Genomic DNA, 18,135 nt, shown 5'->3' on the forward strand with positions numbered 1-18,135 from the left:
TTTATACGGCCTTTCCATATGAATGTCCAAAGTGGCTTCCCATGCAGCTGGGGACTGCTGGCAATGCTGACCTAGATGGCCATGGGTCTGACTCACTAGAAGGTAGCTCTGTATGCTCAAAGGTGGTATGGACCTTTGCATATGAAGTTTTTTATTACTGCATTTTCTTATTATGTACTTATTGTGGCAGAACTGCATATCTATGGTGAGGATGGCCGGTGACTGCGAGAGGAAGTCAAATCACAGAACATCACAGAAGACCATGAAACAATCAGAAAACAAACATGGCGATAAAAGCAAAACCAATCAGCAAACAGTGGAAGAGAGAGAAATGTGTTTGCACGATTCTAAATTTTAAACACGTTCAAAAGCCACCACTATCCTGCTCCTGGAAGAGGGAAGGAGAGATGGTGTGTGGGTGTTTACACACACATATTACTCCTCTAGCTCTAGGGAGCAACTACCAAACCAGAAGCCCCTGAACTGTGTGGCAAAACATGCTCCGAAGCCCAAGAGGTCTTGGGTTAACGGCTGCAATCAAGTCAACATCTTGCATTCTTTTGCCTTGTCAGAAGAAATCCTGCTAACCAGTCCTGGAGAATATCCATAAGCTATTAAAAATAAAATAAATCAGAACCCATCAGCCTATGTGTCGCATGCCAGTTTTACAACCACTTGCAAATGGCACTCTGTTTTCTCACACAAATGGCACAATCCAAAAGTTCTCCTGCGCACGCCCCTTGAAAGGGGCAGGAGTTGTGCAAGAGCAGGTCTCCCTTTCCTCTCAATCAGGCTTGCACAAGAGAAGTTCAGGCAGGATTGTGGCCCCCGGGCGGCCTCCTCCTCTGCTGTGCTGGGGTGGCCTTACCACTGCAGCAGTCGGCCCCCTGAGCAGGGGCGGCCCTTCCAGGAGGCCAAGTGAGGCCGTTGCCTCAGGCAGCAGACCATGGGGATGCCAGTGAGATGGCAAGAGACCCTCCTGCCCCCCACTTTAAAAGGGGGAGGGAGCAGCATCTGGCCCTCTGCCACAGGCGCCCTGCCCCGGAGGCAAGGAGAGGGTCGCGGCGGAGAGTGGATGCCGGCTGCCGCTAAAGACAGAACTTGTCTTGTGTGTCAGAGGGGGGAAAGCTAGATTGACGACCAGCTAATGGGTGGAAAACAAATAGCCACGTTTCCCTGCAATGGCTGCTGGAGGAACTGTGACTCTTCTAAACAGCTGGCAAGGAACAGGTGTTCGCTCCCTCCCACGAAGGGAGAAAAATCAATTGTAATATAGTAGTTTGCGGAAAGTTCGAACCGGAGGAGAGAGAGAAAAAGACCTCTGTTGGTTGTCTGGAGGATTGTTTTACCAGGGCAAAGAGTGCTTCAAGGACGAGCAAGAAACTTGCTGCTATTTGAGGCAACTTCATTATAAAATCATTTTTAATAAGCAATCTTAACAAAGAGAGAGAGAGAGCGCGCTCCTCCAGAGAAGCCCCCCCAGGGACCTCCGGGCTGCCCGGTTAAGTTATTAGGCAGCAACACACGAGGGACCAAACAGCTATTTCACTGGCCTCGGGGGACAGGATTCAGTTTTCTCCTGTTCTCTAGAGGCATTGGTGCTACAAGCACATATCGCTAACTATCATTTTGGGAAAGTTCTGACTTGCGGAGGAAAGTGGCTGGGTTTTTTAACTCCCTCAGTTTCACACTCAAAAGGCAAACCAGGAGAACTGAGCGGTTCTCAGTTATAAAGAATGACGAGCAACCTGGAAAGGAGCCGGTTCCGGGTTCCAAAATCATGACTGCTCCCACCCCTTTTCTTTCTGCTTAACTCAGGGATTCTCAGCTTGGGATTCCCAGCTGCTGCTGGACTACAACTCCCATTATTCCCAGTTGCAATGGCCAAAGGCTTTCCTCCAAAAGCCAGAACTGCCCCAAAATGATCATTAGCAGGATGTCAACGGTGTCCAGGGACCCAAGGCCGAGAACCCCAGGCTTAACATCAACATAGGAACATGAAAGGAACTCTGCTGGATCAGACCAAGGTGGGTCCAGTGTTCGCTGTAACTGGGACTCCTAGATGTTGGTGACTACAACTCCCATGATCCCCAGCCAAAGGCCATTGTAGCTGAGGATGCTGAGAGTTGCAGTCTGCAACATGTGGGAATTCCTGTTACAGGGAACACTGGGTGGGTCCATCTAGTCCAGAATCTTGTTTCCTGCGGCCAGGCAAAGATTTTCAGGGAGCTCCCAAAGAAGGCATAAAGGCAACAGTCCTCCCTCAATGCCTGTTCCTGATATTTCATGATACACTGCTCCTATACATGGAGGCTTCATCTTGTTATCACAGCCAATAGTGCCTGACAGATTTTGCCTCCATGATTTTGCCTACCTCCATTTCAACATGAAAACATAAGAACCCCACTGGATCAGATCCCAGACCCGTCACCACCTGTTCAAGAGCAGCAGCACCTTCAGTCCTGCCCCACATCCTTTACTGCCAGTTGCAGGCCAGGGGAACACACCATGTGATGACATCATACCAACATCACAGGAATATGGGAAGAAGGGGAAGAACCTGACCCAGAGTTCCCATTTCCCTCTGCATCCCTGTGTCAAGCACAATGTGTTGCTGTCCCACCCTCAGCCTAAAACCCATTTACTTAAAAGTAAACTCTCTGGAAAAATGGGACTTCTTTCCAAGTAAAGATGGTTAGAAGCATCTGAGGCAGTCCTTCAGGCCCTACAGAGAGAGACAGAGAGAGAGAAAGCCAGTGTGGTGTAGTGGTTAGAGTGCTGGACTAGGACCAGGGAGACCCGAGTTCCAATCCCCATTCAGCCATAATACTAGCTGGGTGACTCTGGGCCAGTCACTCCTCTCTCAGCCTAGCCTACTTCACAGGGTTGTTGTGAAAGAGAAACTTAAGTATGTAGTACACCGCTCTGGGCTCCTTGGAGGAAGAGCCGGATATAAATGTAATAATGTAAATGTAATGTAATGTAATGTACAGAAGCTTCTGCCCCGATTACTTGTCATGGGACTCTGCTACTGTGCAACTCACAGCAGGAGCATATTCCTGGAAAGTAAAGGTGAAGTGTGCTGTCAAGTCGATTTCGACTCCTGGCGCCCACAGAGCCCTGTGGTTGTCTTTGGTAGAATACAGGAGGGGTTTCCCATTGCCTCCTCCCGCACAGTATGGGATGATGCCTTTCAGCATCTTCCTATATCGCTGCTGCCCAATACAGTACCAGCGGGGATTCGAACCAGCAACCTTCTGCTTGTTAGTCAAGCATTTCCCCACTGCGCCATTCCTGTACACTCCCAGATAAAGTAGGATTTGGATGCATTTATTTATTAAAACATTTGTACGCTCATATGACTGGCACCCAAGGTGACTAGCAAAGAGGCATTAGGGCAAAGTCAGAGCAGCCATAACGGGAAAGGGCCGGGCAGCAGGAAACACACCAACGCAGCGCTACGCTGCAAACCAAACATCACGCCGCAAATGGCAGAAACAGCTTGTAGAAGAGTTCGCCACAGTTTGGACCTTTGCAGAGACCCGCCTGCCGAGCCGAAACGGACCACGGGCCAAACGACTCTAGACAGACCTCAAGCTACACGCCCAAAGCCCAGATCAACAGGACAACCTGCTCCTCCTGGCACTGAAGAGGAAACAAAAACCGCACCGGACAGTTCTTTTGCGGCAGGGAGTTTCACAGATGGGACACGCCCAGGAAAGGGCCTGCTCTGTGGCAGCAGCCACCCACCCTCCACAGGCACGGGAGCCGGAAGAAGCCACAATCCGAAGCGACGGGCAAATTCATATGGGTGCCGGCAGAACTCAGGGAGACCAGGAACCAAGCCATGCTCCCCCAATAGGGGTGTGCGCGGAACCAGGCGGGGGACGCTCGAAGGCGGCAGGGTGCAGCTTTAAGGGCAGGGGGCGGTGCACTCACCCCTCCCGCTGCTCTCCCCCTGCCGGCGCCCAATTTCAGTAAAGCCCATCCGGGCAGCAGCGTCTCTCCCTGCCACCCCATTGCCTGGAACTACCCGGAAGTATTTGGAGCGCCTGCGTGCGCCGCCACAGGCACCCACATATCACGCCCGCCCACATGCACATCAGGCGCATGCGGTGGCATGCACAGGCGCGCCAAATACTTATAGGTAGTTCCGGTAAACAGGGGGCAACGCCGCCGCCCCGACAGGTTTTACTGAAATCGGACGCTGGCAGAGGGAGGGGGGAGCAGTGGGAGGGGTAAGCGCACCCTCCCCCGCCCTTAAAGCTGCACCCCCGCCTTGAAACCAGTGGAGCCACCTGCTGGTCGAACCAGTTTGGAGGCCCATAAAGGGCCTCTGAACCGGTTCCATGCACACCCCTATCCCCCAACCTGGTCCTTCTACCACCGCTTCCAGCGGTCCTCTTCCCCCAAATGCCCTAGCCCAGAGGACTCTCCAATTGCCCGGCTGCTGGCAGAGGAATAGAACAGACAGAAAGACCAGCAGAGTCAAGGGCAGGGAAGGAAGCCGCAGCTCCCTCGTTTCGCTCAGAGACTTGCAGCAAGGTGCAGGCACGCTCTCGGCGTTGCAAGCTGGCCATCTGAAAGCCAGCCCTTCTCCAAGGGACCCACAGCCACATGCCAATCAGCCTTTGCTAGGCCATGCAGCACTTCCTAGATGAAGATAGAACTTAAACGGCTCAGTGAACGTTGAGAAAATGAGATTGTCGGTTACACTGATGGAAAGTCTGGGATCGGATGCCACATCTACGGCTGCATTGCACTGAGCAAATGTTCACATCCTGACAGGTCTATTGATAAGGTCTCGGGAATCGATGCATATTTTGAGTGAAACCCCCATTTCTACAGAACCTTGCGGCTGGTTGTACTCAGACGATAAGGTGGTATCTGCTGACAGAGGGGTGACATGGGCATATTGACCATCTTTTCCCATTTGGTAAGTCTGCAAAGATTAGGATCTTCGAAGGAGGAAACCTTTATGGACTTGGACTTATTTTAGCTTGCTTCAGAACCTTTGTAACCTGAACGTCAGAATTTGCCATCACATTTACAAACTTATCTCTGGAATCACGAGAAGAGTATTTGAGACTGACGTTTTGCTACAGCAGATGAGCAGTTAATGGCAAATGCCACTTCTTATTCCCAGCCAATGCTTTCTTATTCACAGTGGTGTAGAGCCATCCACTGTGGTGACCATCAGGCTAGTGGAGAGGATGGAGACTTAACACAGCAAACATTAGCAATGGGGTTCCGGAACAAAACCAAGTTCACATGGAGAAAATGGCTATTACCCTCTCTTATTTCAGGATAGAATCATCAAGCATGGATTTGAAGCAGGACCCTCAGAGTTCTGATCAACTGCTTGGATTCTTGAGGGATTCCAGATGGCTATAAAGTGTAGGATATTTAGAGCTTTCGGGCAGGTTCCAAACACAGTCTTACCCTCTGTACAGACGCTCCTGCAGGCTTCTATGCTCCTTCCCAGTGCAATCTCACCCTCTGTACAGAAACACCAAAAGGGACCTCACGTGATTTTCACAGTGCCACCTGCTGGCCAACTCTTGAATTCTGAGAAGAACCCCCCCCCCCGCCATTTGTCAGAAAAGTATTAATGAAAAGGGGTGTGTTTTTCTCAGAATGCAAGAGCTGGCCAGAAGGTGGCACTGCGAACATTGTGTGAGATCCTTGCTTGACATGTGGATCTACCTTGACAGAAGGTAGGAACACGGAAGCCTGTAGGAGTGTCTGTACAGCGAGTAAAATGTGCTTGGAACTTGCACAAAAGCTTTGCAGATTCCACACTTTACTGCCATCTGGAAACTCTCCCTTGCCTTCATTCCACATTTGCAGACCCATCAATGTCTCTTGATCAAGTTGAAACTCTGCTCTGGACTACAACCATTCTGCCTTTTGAAGATCTCAAGCCCTTACAAGCAGAGCGATTTCTCCATGTCCGCCACAGCTCCTGCACAATAACCGTCTTTTATAAAAACTTTGCTTTCAACCTGAACAAGTGGATTGTCAACAGCAGTTCCTCTGCCCCACAACTGGGGACACAGACCCAGCTGAAGGAGCCCACACCAGCACTGCAGATGTCACAGACACAACAGAAGGAGACAGAGTCAGAAAAGGAAGGCTTTACTTACATGTATGTGTCTTCTTCGTTACCGAAATACCTAGAGTGAAGAGAGAAGAATAATTGTTAGCAAATACAAGGGGGTAGTTTTGCTAGGCCACAGTCATTTAACGATTGGAGTCCAGCAGCACCTTTGAGACTAATTAAACTGTTCGCTGGTTATTCAGGTGCCAGAAGTGTAAATGCTGGCAGCAAGCAAAAGGAGAGCTTTGCTGTTCTTGCAATGGCATTTGTATTCTGCCAGCCCTCCAAGGAACTCAGGAAGATATACAAGGGAACTTTATATAGATAGCCCCGTTTGATCCTCAAACCTATCCTATGAGGTAGGCTAGGCTTCAAAATCAGAGAGTTAGAGGGCTGAGCAGGGCTTTGAACCCATATTCACAATACACCACACTGAGGCAGTGAATCCAGAGTAAGCTAGTCATGATTAAGTCCCACTGAAATTCATGGGGCTCAGGTTAGTCTTGATGAAATCACCTCATTGAGTTTGACTGTGCTTAGCTGTGACTAACTAGTCTGACTTTACACTGTGGCTAAAGTTGACCTTTCGTGAGCATTAGATATCAGGAGTCACTTCATCTGTATTCAGAGTTCAGATGCTCCTTCACAGAGCCAGTTCAGCCAGTTATACATTACGTCATGCAAACAAAAACAAAACAAAACAAATACTTCATGTGGTTGCCCCCGAGCTAACTGTGTGGGGCAGGAGTGTCCTTTCTTAAACCTTCCACACGTGTTAAAAATTAAAAAAGCAGGTTTCAACCCCTTTTTTCTAGAGAATAGATGAGGAATGGGCTGGAGGCTGTATACAGGTTGAATATCCCTAATCCAGACATCCGGAATGCTCCAAAATCGGGAAACCACCATGGCTTTTTTTATTAGTAAGTACAAAATATTATTTTCACATGAAATCTGAATTTCATCTCCACCTAAAATGCCATGTTTTAGTCTAACATGACTAGCAACATTATCGCGTTGAAAATTTCCTCGCAATTAGTTTTCATTACATTTACAGCTACCTGTGGTTATCGTACATTCAATGCTTATTTGTTTTTATACTTTAAATAAAACCTTCTAAAAAATACAGTATACAGTAACCTTTCATGTTTAGACTTGGATCCCACGCCCAAGATATCTCATTACAGTATGCAAGTGTTCCAAAATCCGCAAAAGTCCAAAATCCGCAACACTTCTGGTCCCAAGCAGTTTGGATAAGGGATACTCAACCTGTACTTCTCTTCAAGGGCAAACGTTTGCCTCTCAGTTGGGAAGCCCAACAGGCTCCCAAAGTTAAGGCAGAGCAGGGCTTCTCAACCTTGCATCCCCAGATGTTGTTGGACTACAATCCCCATCATTCTCTGGGAATGATGAAGTTCAGCATCATCTGTGGGACACAAAGCTGAGAACCTCAGAGGCAGAGTTTCCAGTGAAGCAGAAATATATTATTTCTGAGAGGAGAAAAACTCAAATCAGCCAGCAACGACCAAAACTCCAGAGCTTCCAGAAGCTACCAAATGTTGAGAGTGTCAGCTGGGGGAAAGGGGTGGCAGGTCTAGAGCTGGGATGGCAGTCCATCCAGGGGTCGCTGGGCAGGGGCCAGGATCCTGGAGCTGCCCTGCCCAGTGGGAGCCATGCACACAATCACCCCTCCCCCTCCTCCCTCCCCTTGCTTCTTGCTGACAGTCTTGTCCTACCCATTAAACGACTGACTTTCCATTCAGGGGGGGGGGGGGGAGGGAGGACATGCTTTTGCCCAGGAACTCCCAGTCCTTGCTTCCCAAAAGGTCTGGACACTTACAATCTGATCTTCTGCAAAGAGCACGTAAGAAGCGAGGTGGCCAAATGTGCAGATGATACCAAACTCTTTTGGGTAGTGAAGTCCAAAACGGATTGTGAGGAGCTCCAAAAGGATCTCTCCAAAATGGGGGAGTGGGCGGCAAAGTGGCAAATGCGGTTCTATGTTGGCAAGTGTAAAGTGATGCACATTGGGATGAAAAACCCCAACTTCAAATATACGCTGATGGGATCTGAGTGGTCGGTGACTGACCAGGAAAGGGATCTTGGGGTTGTGGTGGACAGCTCGTTGAAAGTGTCGACTCAATGTGCGGCAGCTGTGAAAAAGGCCAATTCCATGCTAGGGATCATTAGGAAGTGGATTGAAAATAAAACTGCTAATGTTATAATGCCCTTATACAAAACTATGGTGCAGCCATACCTGGAGTACTGCGTACAATTCTGGTCACCACATCTAACAAAGGACATTGTTGAACTGGAGAAGGTACAGAAGAGGGCAACCAAGATGATCAGGGGCCTAGAGCACCTTCCTTATGAGGCAAGGCTACAACACCTGGGGCTTTTTAGTTTAGAAAAAAGATGACTGTGGGGAGACATGATAGAGGTCTATAAAATCATGCATGGTGTGGAGAAAGTGGATAGAAAGAAATTCTCCCTCTCACACGTAACACTAGAACCAGGGGTCATCCAATGAAATTGGTTGCCAGGAAATTTAGAACTAACAAACGGAAGTACTTTTTCACAGAACGCATAATCCACTTGTGGAATTCTCTGCCACAAGATGTAGTGACAGCCAACAACCTGGATGGCTTGAAGAGGGGTTTGGATAACTTCATCGAGGAGAGGTCTATCAACGGCTACTAGTCAGAGGGTTATAGGCCACCTCCGGCCTCAAAGGCAGGATGCCTCAGAGTACCAGTTGCAGGGCAGTCACAGCAAGAGGGAGGGCATGCCCCTTTCAACTCCTGCCTGTGTGGGCTCCCCAGTGGTATCTGGTGGGCCACTGTGTGAAACAGGATGCTGGACTAGATGGGCCTCCTTGGGCCTGATCCAGCAGGGCTGTTCTTATGTTCTTAAATGTTATCAGAAGCGAATGAGACGTCGCTTCACGGGACTTACTTCCAGAAATGGATTGAAGTTTTCATCTCAAGCTGTCCTGTTGAGATGCCATCCTCCCCTTCCCTGACTATTTTTAAAAAATATCTGAAGACCCACCTCTTCACCCAAGCTTTTTCAGCTTTTTAAATTTGTAGTTTTAATTTTATACTGTTTTTAATTTTATACTGTTTTTAAATTGTTAAACTGTTTTAATTGTTTTTATGTTGTTGCTGACCGCCCAGAGATGAATGTTTAAGTGGTATACAAGTTAAAAAAATAAAATAAAATAAAATAAAATAAATAAATAAATACATGTACCAAGAGACCTGAGCAGGAATCTCTACGCAGATACAATCCTGCGGTGCAAAAGGCACACGGGCTGCATGACCAGAAGTTTCAGATTAGGCTTCTCTTCAGTTAAAAAATAATATAAGGTTCACCCGACCAGAATCCCTGGTGGCTAGGGGCGTCCAGCGGGGGAAGGCAGGAGTAGACTGACCTCCTCCCCGAACCTTCCTGATCCCGCTGCCTTGCTGTGCCACCACATACAGGACCGCTCCTGCTGCAGCAAGTAGCGTGGCATTCTGGAGGCGGGAGAGATGCTGTGCACTGGGAGATTCTCCCACGAGTCAGGCACTTTAGGCGCCGCATTCTCTGTCTGCTCGGGCGGCAGGCAGCCCCAGCACACACACCCAACTGTGATCCCTGGTAGAAGGCCGCAAGTTCATAGCCCAGGGGAAATTCCTGGGCTACCCGGCGGGGCGGAGGCAGCCTCTGTTTTATTTGTGATAGCAAGGAATTAGGATGCATGATTGCTCAGGAAATCCGCACGGCTTCCAAAAGGGAAATTTGATTTGTGTGGCTACATTTCACAAATGCAACCATGTTGCATTCGGGAGTCATTAATGGCCTCCTTAATGCAGTCGCCAGACTAAGCATCCACTTCACATCATGCTTCTTATTTTAAAAGCCCCCAAAGGAGAAATGGAGCCCTGCTCATATGGACTGGGTTCTTGACAACAACCCAAGGACCTTCAAAGTGAAGTGAAAGGAAATGTCACGAAAATACCAAATATAACACAGCCACAGTCATCACAGAGTGAATGTCTCAATACTACGATTATCACACAGTCCATCGCGCGGGCATTTGAATCTGACATTACAGTTCAATGCAACAATATCTGAGGCCGATTCGCTTCTTAGAATCATCTACTGCAGCCAACTCTTTGTTCAGCAAGCGGCAGGGGAAAGCAATTCTGTTTTGAACAGAAATTTTACAAGGCCCCCTTAACATACATATGATGATATTTCCACTGCCCAGAAGAGCCACAATTTCCTTTTAAAAAGTCATTTCCTGACCTTTAGTAACCAACTTCAAACAGTGCTAACCATGCCTTTCAAGTCCTCGCTTTCAGTACGCAAACAATAATAAAAAACAAACCCCAAACTCCAGCTCTTTTGTGCAATTTATGCTGATTTGTAGCAAATCTTCCAGGGTAAAGAGCAGCTTGGGAGGAGATTTTCACTGGGGAACAGCACAGGTTGGCAGAGTCAACCCTCCCCTCACATGCCATGATCCTGATCTGGATTGCCCCATGCCAAAACAGCTGCCTTTTGGCTAAGAAGACATTTCCAGTTAGAGTGGTCTGGAGCCTGCAGGAGTCGACATCAAGTGACTCCAGAAAGCAATTCAGGAGATGTTAATGGCCTGAAATGGTCTTTTAAATATTGGAATATTAAGCATAAAAAATCTCCAGGCAGGGGCATTGCTATCCGAGGCCCAGCCCCACAAGTGGGAAACTGGTATAAAAAGAAAGGTTAACACCTCCCACTGTCAAAGAAATCAGCCACTAAAGGATATATTGCCAGGGAGAGCAATTGAAGATGTCCACCTTCTCTTTGGAAACAGCCAGGTCCTCATTCCATCTGTGGGCTGTTCCAAGATTCTAGGCAAGACCAGGTTTCAGAGCTGATTCACACACGCATATCCATCAAGTGTTCGCACATGCATGTCAATCTGCACTTCTTTGTAGCACTTGATGACCAGCCACTGTATGTGTGAACCAAGTCAGAGGAAAAGTACCTGCGTTTGAGGTAGTCAAATGAAAGTTCTGTCCGGGGTGCTTGATCAGGGATGGTTCTTTCACAAACACAAGAAATTAAGTGATGGGCACACATGCGTGAACCCAATCCAAAATCTAACCACATGCACAGAAAACCAAGAGATGGGCCTGTATGTGTGAGCCAGTCATGACCTGTGCAAAAACACACCAATACCCTTCTGACACCAGGATGTTTCGGATGGGTTGAATTTTATAAGATCCATTCTGCGGACAAAAACTAGAAAGTGAAATGGAACCAGTAAAATGGCCTAAATGCTATGAAATCATGTCCTTGTTGAGGACAAAAAGGCTGTTAATGATCATCAGTCTATATTACTGAAAGTGCTCCAAGTCATTTTGGTACTTTGGTGAAAATCTTTTTAATTGACACTAATGCTTACAGTTCACTCCAAGGGGGAATAAATTATACAGGGGGTTCCGAGAACGAAGAGCAACACAGACTCCAAGCATTGAAGCATTTGAGAAGGGAGATCTCTCAAATACTCCACAACTGTGCAAATGTTAAACTCATTGCCCTGGGTTTTTTGTTTGTTTGTTTGTTTTTGTCTCCCCTCCCACAACATTATACATTCCTTAAAGCTTGGTGCTGAAATAGCTATCGTTTCTGGGGAAGCCTCCACATACACAAAACTGTTCTCAAAGCGCGAGTCCAGTGTCCCAATGGAATCATACATGATTGTTGGGAAACACGTAAAACTGTTCTGGACCATTTCCAGGGTCTCTTGCTGGGGAGGCAGACAGGAGATGGTGTGGCAGCTCATCCCCAACTTCTGCCATTTGTCCCTTAAATAACTTGGGTGTGTCCTACACTAATACTGGCAGCAACCAGTCAAAAATTAGTCTCTAGTCAAGTTGACTGGATTGCAGCAACAATTCAAACTATCCATGGGAATTTGAAGAAGCATTCTCTTTTTGGCAGGTTGGGAGGATAGCTTCTTTCTGGGTATCAAAATGTTGTACTTGGAGACAGAGCTATTATGCACATCTTGCTGGAAATATATGCATCACATCTTTCCTCTCCTCCTCCTCCTTGGGTGGGCAGTCCAATGGACATGGCAGGAACTGGATTTCTGAAGCACCTCCATATCTTGTATGTGCAGTGCATCGTAAGCAGTTAGGTATAACTACATGGCAACTATAGCTCCCATAATACCCCATTGTCCTGGATGGACCACGTTTGTGCAAAACCATTTTGGACCCTTGCACCCCTTTCTGGCACAAAACTGGGTCTCAGCAAATTTGATCAAGGCTGCAAAAACTGATCTGAGGAAACTGAATTATCCAAAGGCAGCAACCAGGTGCAGACCTGGTGCAGAAGAGGGCAACCAAGATGATCAGGGGCCTAGAGCACCATCCTTATGAGGCAAGGCTGCAACACTTGGGGCTTTTTAGTTTAGAAAAAAAGACAACTGTGAGAAGGCATGATAGAGGTCTATAAAATCATGCATGGTGTGGAGAGAGAGAAATTCTTCTCTCTCATACATAACACTAGAACCAGGGGTCATTCCATGAAATTGATTGCCAGGAAATTTTGGACCAGCAAACAGAAGTACTTTTTCACACAACACAAAATCAACTTGTGGAATTCTTTGCCACAAGATGTGGTGGCAGCCAACAACCTGGATGGCTTTAAGAGGGGTTTGGATAACTTCATGGAGGAGAGGTCTATCAACAGCTACTAGTTGGAAGGCTATAGGCCACCTCCAGCCTCAAATGCCTCTGAGTACCAGTTGCGGGGGAGTCACAGCAAGAGAGAGGGCATGTCCTCAACTCCTGCCTGTAGGCTTTCAGCGGCATCTGGTGGGCCACTGTGTGAAACAGGATGCTGGACTAGATGGGCCTCCTTGGGCCTGATCCAGCAGGGCTGTTCTTATGACCTGCACCACTTCTAACATCACTACGACATCACTACACCTTCCTTGGACTGAGTTCCTTATTCACATTTCTACTGATGATTGTGAGAGCTGAACCAACAATAAAACACTCTTCCTTAAAAAAAAAAAAAAGATCTAGAAAGGAGCTTCAAGGGAGCATTTGCTTAATGGGCCTTCTAAGGAATTTGAATTCCTCAATGGGCTGAGCAAGGAAAAAGAGAGTCTTCTAGAGCTCAGCCATTCAGCTAGCATCGAGAATTTCAAACACAGTTCCTCGCAGACCCCCAGGTCCAGGACTGTCCTTTAGTTCTTAAACAACCAGGAGCCTCCTTATTCTAACATGTTTTGTCCCAACTCTTCATCTTCCTGCAAGTCATCATTTTATGCAAGCCGTAGCAGTGACAGTAAAATATGGCCACACGTAGCGGACGCCCTCTGCACAAGCTGTGGCCATTTTCTTCCCGGTGACATTCAAAGAACAGAGACTCCTTCAGCGCAAGGTACTCCCTAATGGGAACAATTCATTTAGCCTGCACTAGATATGTACAGAGCTACTTGGCTGTAAAATGTGCAACTTCCTGAGGGGAATCAATCCACCCAGCTGGCCTTGCCTGCTAGTTGATTCATTGTCTGGAGCGTCACTTTCCTTCTACTTTGGATGACTTTCGACAAAAGCAAGCAGTCTTTTAAAAAGTGGGCCGTGCTTCACTGCTTCTCCTAAGTGAAATGCAGCCTGCACAGATGGTCCACTGGAGCACATACCAGTCCCTGTCGTGTGGTAAAACTCTCCTGACTCATTGGAAGGGTGAAATGGAACACCAAGCAACACTGGGATGAGAGAGAGAAAGGGAGAGAGACCCCGAGTAGTTTGTCAACGGTTTAAGCTTAGTGTGAATTGGAACGCTGTGTTTGGTCTGAATGGAACATGCCCTATTCAATATTTCACATCTGCAGATAGGGACAGCCCTGGAACACTTCCGCACTCCTGCCAAGGACTGTCTGAGACCCCTCCTCCACGTGTTGCTGAGGCTCTGTTCCATCTGCTGTCTTTTGTGCCCCATTTAAAAACCCAACAAGGTTCTTTAAATTGTTCAACAATTTAAAATGAGCCTCGCCAGCATGTGGAAGCTTGTTTTGAGATCGGAGCCCTCTTGGCATTTCTCTCTTCCATGTTAGGAACAGACAAAGTATGAACAAAAGCAGCTTCAAGAAGCAACCTCCTGTTCTCTTCCTGGGGCAGCTAGAAAGAGAATGCCAGGACCGTTTTTCTGGGCTTCATTTGTGCCCGAAGGTCACCAGGTTTTCAACACTAAGACTCAACCCAGACATAGACATAGTAAGAATGGATGAGCCAGTGCAGATGGCATCAGACTTCACCACTGCAGAAGCCTTGAGTTCTGGAGATTAAAAGGCAGCCCCCTCCAGAGAGACTGGAGTTCCAGTGGCTGACATCCAGACTCATAAAGCACTGCATAACAAAGTCATGCTAGGAAATCATGGACCTGCACAAAATCTGGAAGTTGTGCTCTTGCACAATGAAAATGGAGGGAGGGAGAGGTTTCCCAGCAAGACGTGCAACATCAAAGGTTGCACACATGGCTGCACAAGAGAAATACAAGGAGGTATTCACGGGCACAACACGAGTCTGGAATGCAAGCTAGCTCATGTAACAGTCTCGCCCTTGCACAAGATAAGAACAGAAGAAGTGCCCTGATGGATCAGGCCCAAGCAGGCCTAGCTAGTCCAGCATCCAGTTTCCCACAGTGGCCCATCAGATGCCCCCGAGAAGCCCACAGGCAAGAGTCCCCCCTGCTGCTATTGCTCCCCTGCAACTGAGGCATTGTGCCTCTGAGGCTGGAGGTGGCCCACAGCCACCAGACTAGTAGCCATTGATAGACCTGTCCTCCAGGGACTTGTCTAAGCCCCTTTTAAACCCAACCAAGCTAGTGGCCATCACCACAACTGTGGCAGAGAATTCCATAGAATTTATCATCATCATCATTATTTAAATTTATACCCTGCCCAAACTTACATCTCTGGGTGGCTATTATGTGCAGTATGAAAAAGCATTTCCTTCTTTTGGTACTAAATTTCCTGACCATCGGTTTCATGGGATGACCCCTGGTTTCAATGTTGTGAGAGAGGGAGAAAAATTTCTCCCTGTCCACTCTCTCTACTCCATGCATAATTTTACACACCTCTATCATGTCTCCCCATAGTCACCTCTTTTCCAAACTAAAAATCCCCAGGTGTTGTAGCCTTGCCTCATAAAGAAGATGCTCCAGGCTGCTGATCACCTTGGTTGCCCTCTTCTGCACCTTTCCCAGCTCTACAATGTCCTCCTTAAGATACGGTGACCACAACTAAACATAGTACTCCAAATGTGGTTGCACCAAAGATTTGTATAAGCTGAAATAAGAGCCTCCTCATCTCTTAGAACTTTTAAAAAGGCAGTCAAGACACATTTGTTCACCCAGGCTTTTAATTAGATCCTGTTTAAATAGTTTGATGATTTTTAATAGTTCTAACATTTTAAATTTTAAATTGTTGTAATGTTTTAACCTTTTTATATGTTGTTTTTATTGTTTTGTATTTTTATTTTCAGTCCCCTTCCTAATAATCCCTAGTGTGGAAGCTGCTTGTGCAAACGTTCTGTCTGTCCGGATGGCAGCCAGGATCTTCTTTAGAAATGAAGCCCTGCTAAGAATCCAACAGGCAGGACTCTTGGAGGGCACGGCGGGGGAAGTGGTCCCTGCAACCTGGCCTGGCTGCATCTGAGAGAGAGCAAGACCGCCATTCCGCCACATATGTTTCCCCTTGTGACCTCTGTTAAGAGATATGCAAGCTGACACGTTAAATTCCGAAACAGAACAGATTTAGAGGAGCCCTGTCGTTTCCACCGAGATGACAAGCAAATTAGTGTGGTCCTCCTGAGCAGTGAGGTGAAGGGCTTTGCGTGCTTGACCGCAGAGGACAACGTCTGGCTTTCACCTTGAAACGTGCTCTCAGCAGAGCCACCTTCAGAGAGGACTCCTTTGGTAACACATGGCATGTGGAGGCCAGACAGAGCAATACTCTCTCCAAGACAAGCAACGGCAGGCGTCAGTAGAAGACTCACCATTGGTTTCAGGCATAACCTTCCTCCATTCACACTGCATGAAGAAGGAGCACCAGTAGACACTTGGGAGCCACAGAGCACCAGTGCAAAGCCCATGGCGCTTCACAGAGATAAGTGGGGGCAGCAGACCCCCCCGGGGGAACATCCCGCCCACTCCCCCTTTTGCTGCACCCCTCCTCTTGGGGCACCTTTCGAGCACCTCCCCCAGCAGTCCTGTCTGGCCCAGTTCCTTCTCATTTTCAGGGAGGCAATTTTCCCAATTGGTTTCTTCTTAGAATCTTAGCAGTTGTTTTTATGTGTTTGTTTAGGACCGAGTGGATTTCTCTCATTCGGTTCCTTTATTGTTTCTCTAATTTGCTCTCCTCTGACTGATTTCTACTGAATTCTGGCTGAATAAGAGGAATTCTAAAATTCATTCCATAACAAGAGCATACACCGTCTGCCACAGCTTTCCACTCATCTCTCTCCTTCTGTGTTGCCCGTGTGCCACGTGCTACATACCATACAAAAGCAACCATAACATGCCTGCATCAAGATTCCTTTTTGTGTGATGTCTGACTGATGCACATATGTGCTCATGCACAGTCATATGCACCATCACATCAAGACTGTTTTCTAACCATTTCACCAGTTTGCACATGTGCAGCAGTAACTGAAGACATTAAAGAAGAGAAGGAACTAAAAGTAACAGCAAACTGTCCACAAACAGTCATTAGTTACTGCAAAGCGATATTCTGAATGCCTCCGAATCCCAGTTGCAGGGGAGCAACAGTGGAAGAGGGGGGCAAACCTCAGCCTCCTACTTGTGGGCTTCCCAGAGGCATCTGGTGGGCCACTATGAGACAGAAGGAGCTGGACTAGAGAGGCCCTGGGCCTGATCCAGGAAGGCTCTTTAGCGGTATAAACAGAACAAAGGAGGATTCCTAATGCAGACATTCCCCTTTGAACACAAGACCAGGTGTCCTGAAATTCCAAAACCCAAGGAGAAATTCAGATAGGCAGAATTTCAAAAACACCCCATGTTTGCTAGTTGGCTTTACTGTTGATACCCTGAATATTGTTGCTGTGGGTGTGTAAGTCACCTTGGTAGAAAGGCAGAATGTCAATAGCCTAAAGAAATAATGAAAAAGACACCACTCTGCTTACAATTCCATCTTCTGCAAATTGTCCACAGTGGTGGAGACACCTTTGTACAAACACCAACTAACACAAGATCTATTGCTGTTTGTTAAGTCAGGGGACTTAATCCCGGCTGAGAACTCTGTTTTCTCTGGGATCTCTGAACAGCCTTTATCCTGTCTTCTCCAAAAGTTAAAGTTGGTAAGCAAAGGACAGACTGGGAACTTCATGTTCTTGACAGACTCAAAATCCTTTTGAGGAGCCTCAGAATAACCCAACTCCAAGCAGAGGTTGGTGGTGGAACCTTTTGCTGTAATGCACCAGTGCCTTAGCAATCGGCTGCAAATGCGTAATTAGCAATTATGAGGTAAAGCAGCAATAAAGAAAAATGAATAATTTTAAATTATACTCTGCTCTTACTACTTCACAGCTTAAGTTCATGATGATGTGTAATTACAAACTAAAGTTATATAATCATCGTATAATTAAGCACCACCATTCAAATAATCCATAATAGTTTTAAAATTCTTCTTTAAAAGGAAGGTTTGCAGCAGGCTTGCACTAAGAAAAGCAAGGCGAAAAAGCAGGTGGCAGCTAGGGCCCAGGGCTTCCCTTTTGCCTCTCCAGGGAAGGGAAGGGAGCTCTGTCCATGGTCTGAGGCCAACACGGTGGCAGTGTATGTCAGGGGTTCTCTACCTTGGGCCCCTAGATGTTGTTGGACTACAACTCCCAGCATACCCAGCCACAATGGCCTTCCCACCATCATCTGGGAACTCAGGGTTGAGAACCCCTGGTGTATGGTGCAAAAGAGCAACGTCCTGGGGTCAGGTAGCTCCTGGAAGGGGCTTCCAAGTCTGGCTAGCTCAGTGG

The 18,135-nt window shown here is 47.3% G+C and overlaps 1 protein-coding gene across 2 annotated transcripts in view; it reads right to left on the minus strand.

Moving 5' to 3' along the window:
• The window catches only part of RORA (RAR related orphan receptor A), a 417,924-nt gene that overhangs the window by 117,025 nt on the left and 282,764 nt on the right, over positions 1–18,135 (minus strand). For both annotated transcript variants that reach the window (XM_053273017.1, XM_053273014.1), the window contains exon 2: positions 6,147–6,176. In XM_053273017.1, the coding sequence (XP_053128992.1) occupies positions 6,147–6,176 (30 nt within the window). The remainder of the gene's footprint in view (positions 1–6,146; positions 6,177–18,135) is intronic.

The sequence above is a fragment of the Hemicordylus capensis genome, chromosome 10 (assembly GCF_027244095.1).
Source record: "Hemicordylus capensis ecotype Gifberg chromosome 10, rHemCap1.1.pri, whole genome shotgun sequence".
Lineage (NCBI taxonomy): Eukaryota > Metazoa > Chordata > Lepidosauria > Squamata > Cordylidae > Hemicordylus > Hemicordylus capensis.